At 37.6% G+C, this 9,584-nt stretch overlaps 1 protein-coding gene across 1 annotated transcript; it reads right to left on the bottom strand.

The window, feature by feature from the left end:
* Positions 1 to 636: 636 nt before the first annotated feature.
* Positions 637 to 9,551, bottom strand: LOC121429927 (probable signal peptidase complex subunit 2). The gene is made up of 5 exons (XM_041627189.1): positions 9,369 to 9,551; positions 6,768 to 6,845; positions 4,883 to 5,043; positions 1,982 to 2,116; positions 637 to 836 (listed from the first exon to the last, which is right to left on the bottom strand). The coding sequence occupies exons 1-5, from the start codon at positions 9,393 to 9,395 to the stop codon at positions 650 to 652; spliced, it is 588 nt and encodes a 195-aa protein (XP_041483123.1). The 5' UTR covers positions 9,396 to 9,551; the 3' UTR covers positions 637 to 649.
* Between the last annotated feature and the right edge of the window lie 33 nt (positions 9,552 to 9,584).

Genomic DNA, 9,584 nt, shown 5'->3' on the forward strand with positions numbered 1-9,584 from the left:
AATATAAATTGATTTACTTCAGTTAAATTTGATATACCATTTGTTAATCTGCATCTGAAATTTGCAATCGATTGCAAATATGTCCTTGCAACACCCCTAAGTGCTTCAGATGTACAGTATTACATATAAATAAATAGTTGAACTTGATGATACTACTGGCAAAGAAAAAATGTGAAATAAACATGATGCCAATGAGAACTATCCAGCAAATCATATTTCACTTCCAAAGAAAGCCAAAGATGGCTGACTTTAAAACAGGAATGACTCATTTTCTGAAGTAAAGGCAAATGGTGGTATCCTGACAATTAAATCCTTGGTCCAACCCTAGAATAAACAAGAAATATACTCCAAGCTTCTATGGAATGCTAGGTTTCACCTTACTCCTTCAATAATCATGGTAAAGATGAGGTACAAGAAACTTTTGCAAGTAATTGCATTCCAATATTATAACATATTCTTCTCACTTCACAACACAATTATTTTTTGGGAAAGCTTTTGACTGAAGGGAAGGATCAGAACAGCTTTTACTTCATTAGTGAATGAGTTGACAACTAGCAGTCCATAAATCTGTTGTCAAATTTAACCTAGGATTAACCAAAAACCATGGCTATGGGTATACCACCTAACAAGATGACATGGGGGGGGGGGACTACTTGTCTTTCTTCTCCGCCAACAAACTATCGTGCAGCTTACATACATCACTTTGGAAACGGTCATGGAGAAGCAGACCACTCTCATCAAACCAGGCGCCGACCGATTTTGTGATGCTGCTCTCTCTCTTCTCCTTTGTTTTCCCGTCCTCGAACTGAAGGACGAGATTGTACTCATCGTCAAACCTGCAAGGAATACATTAAAAAAATGAGAAGAGGCTTTCAGATAATATTGACTGGAATGGGGGAGGGGTTTTCAAAAGGTGGTTCATTGAACCATGCAAAATGGTTGAGGACGCAAAGGTCACGGTTTAAAATGAATTCACACAATGTCGACTGGAACATGGGAATGGGCAGTGGGGAGGGGTCTCCAAAAGAAAGAGGTGCACTTGAATGTGTGACACAGATGAGGAGAAATACATGTAGTTCCTGGTTTCAACTGAATTTAGACATTGTCGAACAAAGGGGGGGGGATGAGAAGGCATTGTTCATGGTTAAAAATGATTGCTGAAAGAATTACCATTATTCAAAAGATAATAATTTTTATTAGCAGAGAATCATTTCCAAAATGCTTGTCTTGTGCACCCAGCAATAATTCAGACTTAAAGACTGCGACCAATTTTGGCATTAGATGTACCTCTTCATTGAGGAAGCACGGTACATGTATATAAGGCATTGCTGAGGTCAAAATGGCTTTGATAAAACTAAAGTACATTTAGTTATTAAAACATGGGTATGCTATCCCTTTTTAGTACTGGGTATCATTACGGTAAATGCCTTGTGGGATGATGTCATACAACTATATGAGCATGGATATACTGTACATGTAGGAATTACAGCACTGAGCATCATTGGCAATACTAGCGGTACAATATAAATACAACTACTGGTAAGTGATGATTACCTCTTCATATAGATATTACAGCACTGGCTAATATTTGCAATACCAGTGAGACCTACTACTTGAGAACTTGTCTAACTAGGGTAAATATCTCTCTCTTTTATAGCAATCCTCTGGAGAGTATGATGACTGCTTGTATGATTAGTGAGTCTTGAAATGGCTGTAAAGGCCAATCCTAGATTTACATTTTCTCAGGCAGGTGGGGCAGATGAAATTATCTGTCAGGTCAATAGTATTGATCTGTTGACAGAGTTTTCTAGCTGCCCGCATATCATCAGAATGTTTCTTTCGTTGGGTTTGGAATCATTTTACACCATGAACGTACAGCTGATCTCCTTTTCTTTCTATCATTGGCACATTCTTCCCATGACTCAAGAATAAATATCTGGACATACAAGGTGGTAATTGAGCAGGGGTAAGTGATAATTACCTCTTCATATAGGAGTCACAACACCAGGTATCACTCGGGTCAAGACCCGCGGGGTCCTTCTGATTCGTCACCAAAAAATGGTTCTTCTCTATCATGGTCGTATACAGGGTCAACAATGACATCATGGCAAAATAAGTAAAATGGTCGTCAAGGAATAAAATTTATATAATTTGATATAAACTTGATGCAATCAAAAATCTACTTATCTTAGAATGAACCTACTTTATTTCGCTTAACCCTAAATAGACTGGGCTATTTCGAAGCCTAAGAAGATGGGGGGGGGGGCTGATTCAGCCCCCCGTATGATCTTGGCCTTCGATCGCACGATCGCAAGGAAAATTGGCACACGCATCACCCATGGCATTATCTACAAAACTATAATACCAAATTCTGCGAAAAATCTTATTGCTAATTAATTATGCTAATTTATGTGTAAAATCATAAGTTTGCTCTAATTAATAAAATAATGCCCCTAAAAAGCTAACTTTTGTTTCATATACTCTATATAGGCATCTGATTAAATTCATTAAAAAAAATTCAACATCACATTTATTTTCTTATGTATTCTATTGTTTTCTAAATTTCTTATGTATTTCTTTTTTTTCGACTTTTTGTTTTTTATTATTTTTCCAATGGAAATTGTTGGTGGACTTTATTTTGACCATAAAAAAGACATAATTAAATTATTTTAAGCAGTAAAAGGAAAAATAATGATACATCTATGAATTTTGGCTAAAAACACTATTTGCATTGGATTTGTACACAAATTCAAGTTTTTGAGTAATTTTGGGTCTGCATGCACTTACGAAATATTGCGTAATTTCAGAGCCGCGTACCGGGGGGTCACAATTTTGGTCTCAAAAGTTGCGCGAGACTTAAAGGTAAAAAGTCAGAGAGCGACGCAGTCAAAGAATTTCAAGCGGCGGATTTATCGCAAAAAATGTTGAGGGGGGGGGCTAAATCAGCCCCCCCCCCAGTCTTTTTAGGGTTAACCCTAAATAGACTGGGCTATTTCGACACCTAAGAAGACTGGGGGGGGGCTGATTCAGCCCCCCCTTATGATCTCGGCCATCGATCGCGCGATCGCGACGAAAATTGGCACATGCGTTACCCATGGCATTATCTACAAAACTATAACATCAAATTCTGCAAAAAATCTCATGTCTCATTAATTATGCTAATTTATGCGTAAAATCATAAGTTTGCTCTAATTAATAAAATAATGCCCTTGAAATGCTAATTTTTGTTTCATATACTCTAGATAGGCATCTGATCAAATTGATTTTAAAAAAAAATCAAAATCACATTTATTTTCTTATGTATTCTTTTGTTTTCTAAATTTCTTATGTATTTCTTTGTTTTTCGACTTTTTGTTTTTTATTGTTTTTTCAATAGAAATTGTCGGGGACTTTATTTTGACCATAAACAAGATAAAAATAATTGATTTTAAGCAGTAAAAGGAAAAATAATGATACATTTATGAATTTTGGCTAAGAACACTATTTGCATTGGATTTGTACACAAATTCACGTTTTTGAGTAATTTTGGGTCTGCATGCACTTACAAAATGTTGCGTAATTTTGGAACCGCGTACCTGGGGGTCACAATTGTGGTCTCAAAAGTTGCGCGAGACTTGAAAAAAGGCCGTGAGCGACGCGGTCAAAAAATTTTGCGAGGCAGATTTATCGCGAAAAATGTCGAGGGGGGGCTGAATCAGCCCCCCCCGTCTTTTTAGGGTTAAGTTCTCCTCAGATTCCTCACACCACACAACTAGATTTTTGTGTCAAAATCTCTAAGAGATAGGAGAAAACCACTCATGAAATTAACTTGCAGTCTTATCTGTGAAAAGAATGAGAATTTAACGAATGAAATTAACATACAGTTGAAAAATAAATACATGAATCATTATTCCCAAACGGAAATTTTTCATACCTATAAGCTTTGAGTTTGGAGTAAAAGCAATATAGTTAAAACACAGCATTATGCGCCATCTATATAGTAAACTATTCCGAGGGGCAGAGGGATTGAGGGATTACGGGAAAAAAATGTTTGCTTGTGTGGGTGTATGGTCAGATCAAATTACATTCAATATTTAACAACAGTAAGAAGGACACAGAAAGGATTCATCAGCTTCAAAAGTTTTATGAACAGCTGTGATTAAATTCGTTTCAAATTAATTCATTTTTTAAAGACAGAATTACTCTACCTCATAAAAGAATAATATTGGGAGGGGGGGCCGGGGGTGATATATCACCTATTCAGGATGTTTCAGTTGCATAATGTTTGTGATACTGACAGGCGACATCCCAAATTGACTTTAAAGGACAAGTCCATCCCAACAAAAACTTGATTTAAATAAAAAGAGAAAGATCCAACGAGCATAACACTGAAAATTTCATCAAAATCAGATGTAAAATGAGAAAGTTATAACATTTTTAAGTTTTGCTTAATTTCACGTAATAATTATATGCACATCCTGGTCGGTATGCAAATGAGAAAACTGATGACATCACTCACTCACTCACTTTTTCTTTTGTATTCTATAATTTGATATATGAAATATTCTAATTTTCTCCTCATTGTCCTGTGAAACAAAATTTTATTTCTGAAGTGACTGAACATGTGGAGATACCATTGCTTAACATTATATGGTTCAGTCAAGTTGGTCGTTATTGTCAAATCTGTAAAAATTGAAATATTGTATAATTCAAACAATAAAAGAAAAAAAAAATATTTTGTGAAAAATAAGCGAAACTTCAAAATGCCATAACTTTCTTATTTTACATCCCATTTTGATGAAGTTTTCAGTGTTATTCATGTTTGATTTTTTTTCTCTATTTATTCAAATCAACATTTTTCTTGGGTGGACTTGACCTCTAATAATAGGTTTGTAAAGGATATGCTAGAACACAGAAGGCAAGGACAGATCTCGATTCAGGAAACGGATTGAGGTAGTCGTAGATGAGAGCTACGATGGCGAACATACAGGCTACGCTGCAGAGGACAAGACGATTATCAATCAAAGAATGGTTCTCTTCGTATTCAAACACTTTGGTGAATATCTGTGGAGAAATCGAAATATTGAAAACATATTATAAAATGTTTTTTATTATTTTTTCAATTTCAATTATACATGTACTTGTGTCCTAACTATCTTGAACAAAATAAAGTTTAAATATGAAATAACAGTATGTAAAAGTTTCAACACATACACATTCAAGTGACAACCAGTGTGCTTTATATATTCAGCATCTTGAACCATTACTTAAAGTACTAGTAAAATGGAAGAAGAAAAATATTTTGCAAGAAGTACTAAAGAATATTTGAGAGTGGGTGAGAACCCTATAATTGTTGAGTTCCAAATGAGTTATCAATACAAAAATTATCTAAAGGAAAGGAATCAAACTACATGTAAGAGTAGATCAAAGAGGGTTTGACTGAAGCTAATGCAAGGACTTGCAAGTTATGCAACTTTTACACTTCCAATAATTAGATAACCAATCAATGGTGTTTATTAGTAGAAATGGGGGCCATACTATGGGACATTTAATTTGCTTATATCTACTAAAGGACCTTTATACAAATTTTGGAAAGGCACTGACTCAAGATATCACCAATATTCAAGAAGGTCAGAACTGGGTCACATCTCAAAAAGAGTTACAATAATAACTAGAGATGCTCGGCGGGTCGCGCAGCCGAGCACATGTATCCCCCGATCCGTCATTGCGATATATAGATCTCACACAGAAATTTGACAAAAAAATAAATACAATTATCATGGCAACAATGACCGTAGCATGCAGGTCTCCAAAGTCCATCTACCATCCAAGTGTGGTTGAAAAGTGACTTATGGTTGCGGTCTTGCGGAGAAAGAGAGTCTTGCATGTTAACTTCAACGTTAACCTGAAAATTACCTTTGACCTTACCATGTGACCTCTGACTGCAGCATAACATGCAGGTTCCCCAAGTCCATCATTCATCCAAGTTTGGTTTAAAAGTGACTTACAGTTGCAGAGTTAGGTGTCATAAGAGAGTCTTGCATGTAAACTTTAATGTTGACTTGAAAATGACCTTTGACCTTACCATGTGACCTCTGACTGCAACATAACATGCAGGTTCCCCAAGTCCATCTATCATCTAAGTTTGGTTGAAAAGTGACTTACGGTTGCAGAGTTAGGTGTCTTAAGAGAGTCTAGCATGTAAACTTTAATGTTGACCTGAAAATGACCTTTGACCTTAACATGTGACCTCCGCCCACACCAAAATCGATAGGCTTCTTCGCTATACCACACTCAACCTTCATGCCAAATTTGAAGACAGTCGGAGAAGAAATGCAGTTGATAGAGCGCTCAAAAGGAAATTTTTGCGGCGGACGCGGCGGCGCGACGATCGAGGCCAAATCCATAGTATCCTCCGAACTCTGTTCGGGGGATACAATAATCCGCTTTTATACATCAGAACGACATGTCAAACCGATTGTCAAGACAATGATGCCTGCATTTACATCATATCATCGCCTTCCAGCACAAAGGCTGTTAGCGCGCACTGCATGTCGCCTTCCCGCAAAAAAGCTGTTATCGTGCAGTAAACAATGCGCACTAACAGCTTTTTTGTGGGAAGGTGACATGCAGTCCACATCAATGGCCCTTTTGCGGGAAGGCGACCGCTAACGGCTTTTGTGCGGGAAGGAGACAATATCTAGAAAACAGTTTGAATCGACATCTATGTAGTATGTAATGTTGCTGACTTTCCACTGTTGTGCTTGATTGAATCATGAGAATCTTACCCTCCGGATATCATCATCCAAGGCGTTCTTGACCGCCGTCCCGTTCCACTTATCCACTTTGCACGGCTCCTCCTCCATCTGAAAAAAAAGAAGAGAAGAGATACAAAATAAAAAAACCCATTGACGAATAATGTCAAAGACAGTCTTCAAATTTGAATTTCGAACATTGATGAAAAAGGGCCAAAACACATTTAGAAAGTCTTATTTTCTCAGAACTATAAAATATGGTCAAAATAGATGATCAGTGATCATTCCCGCAGAAAAACATTCAGGTGGATGTTTCATAAAGCTGTTCGTAAAGTTACAAACAACTTTACGCACGAGTGGAACATGTTCTTAGGTCATGACTCAATTATACAGGGTATCACATAGCACAAGAAAGGATCACCGGTTGTACGTAAAGTCATTCGTATCTTACCAACAGCCTTATGAAACACCCACCGGGTCATAAACCATACCAATACCAACAATACCAACTGAAAGGTCAGGAGTCAGGAGCCTGTTTCATAAAATGGTGTTTGGTAGAAGTTAGAACCGCACTACGTAAGAACGAGATATATTGCAAGACTGTTTCACGAAGCCAATTTGGGCGATACGAAGAATGGTCCTTGGAAAGACACCTCTACCGGCTCTAGACAGTCCTATGTAGGCAGGTCCCGGGGGGGGGGCCACTTACATTGACGAGTGGATACCATGCGCGACCAAAAAAACATGTAAAAAGGATGTCTTTTTCACGATAGGGCACGTTACGTACGTAACATGATAAGGGTATCAAAAACACTAAAATAATGAAAAAAGGGTATCTATTTCACTAGGAAAATTACGTGTTTAGGGTCGACTTTGCGGGGATGATAAAACAAAATTAAAATGTATTATAAAGGATGTCCTTTTTGCTCCAACACTTCATGTTTAGAGTCCGATTTGCGCGAGGTGTAGAAGCTGGGGTCGTACAAAACCAAATAAGATAAAGCCGACGACCGAAGGACCCGTAACAATAAAAAATTCATGTACTTGTTTAGGGGTTCATTTCAGGGAATATTTGCCAAGAGTATCGTTTTGTTTCCAATACTTGTTAAGGGTAGGGTTTCACACGCCAATACTTGTTAAGGGGTGCATTTTCAGAATATGGAAATTACGTGTTTAGGGTGCTTTTCGAGACCCTATGGTCGCGCATGGTATCCACTCGTGAATGGAAGTGGCCCCCGGGAGGCAGGTTCTTCTCTGCTCACCGCCCGCCACCGTCAGTATAATTACGGCAAGCTGTGCTGACATATACCCCCGGCATATACCACCTTTAAAAATTTTTAGGCGTCATTCGATTGCACTCTGTACTGATGAATTTTATCTGGGATGGTGCTAGGATATTTTTGATGGGGGCTGTCATTGATTTGTGTGTGTTGAGTTTTGTCAGACGTGTATCAATCAAAAATTATTATTTACGTCTGGGACCGACCTTTAACATCACCATCCGAAAGACGTGACCAGGCCTCGAACCTCTGCATCAATTTGTAACTTCCCCACAGCTTGGATTACAGGTGCACGCCACAACACCAGAATAAGATGCCATTTCATCACGGCAAAAAAGATGCCATTTTATTAACTTCTCCGGGGTAATCTAGGCCAAATAATTTTTTAAAAATATTTTTTATTTTTATTTTCTCCCTCTTATCCAGTTTTTTTTCAACCAAAATCCACCATCTAGATCTATGCCCAGGTCCTTCATCGTGTCAACATGCTCTAGATTATATACAACATTACCCTTCTTTAATAGACAGGAATAACCGTCGTTTCTGGGGATTTATTCAACAATTTCTGACATTTTACTAACATATGTATTGGTGAGTGGAGCCAACGTAGTTCAGCGGAACAACCAAAATACAGAGACCATGGAGACTGAAGCTTGTGGTCTAGATGATACGACCTTGGAGGGCAATTTGACACCTTCTTAACAGGACCGAAAGTTAAAACTTTGCACTTCTCAGGATGGAAGTTTAAGAGCCACTTATCAGACCATCACTGTAATACGGTACATGAAGATCGTCTTGTAACTGAGAAGAATCACGATTGCAATTTGCAAGTAATCTCACTAAGAGAATATAATCTTACCAGAGCTACCAAGTCTCACGCATAAAATGCGTGAGACTCAAGCATTTGGACTCTTGTTCATCCCCTCAAATTTCTGTCTCACGCAACTACCACAGCCTATCCCCATATACATTGTACACAATGTCTGTGATCTCACTCAGATTCACAGAAAATCTCACGCACAGCCATGATAGCTGGTCTTTGAACTTGCCTTGGCATCTCTGTCTTACTAGTGTCATCTGCAAAAAGGTACACAACTACCATGACTACACATCACTCGTAAATCACTAAATGATTTTTACTCTCTAGGAGCCTCCTGGCTAGTCTCCATGGATAAAAAATTAATGGCAAAGTTAACAATTTTTATTTCAACTTCAATTCAACTCAGTCATCATAACATTTATTAATTGAATTTGATTGAAAAAATGAAAAATAATTTACATCTTGACTTGTGACTTTGTGTCCAGGAAGTCAAGACTAAGCTAAAGTCAAGAAAAGCTAAATTTCTATTCTTACCAAGGTATCTCCACGTTCACTTGACATAATATGAACTCTTTTTTCCACTGTAAATCCTTTATTTTCGTAATTAAATTGCCCTAGGCAGTAGGCACGGGTAAAATTGCACCAGTTTTATTCGGTTGATAGAATTGTGTACTAAAACATATGGCCAATATCGCTCCATTCACTTTACACAGGCAGTCCGGATTACATTGAGCTAAGGACACGTCGACT

This window comes from Lytechinus variegatus, chromosome 16 (assembly GCF_018143015.1).
Source record: "Lytechinus variegatus isolate NC3 chromosome 16, Lvar_3.0, whole genome shotgun sequence".
NCBI classification, from domain to species: domain Eukaryota; kingdom Metazoa; phylum Echinodermata; class Echinoidea; order Temnopleuroida; family Toxopneustidae; genus Lytechinus; species Lytechinus variegatus.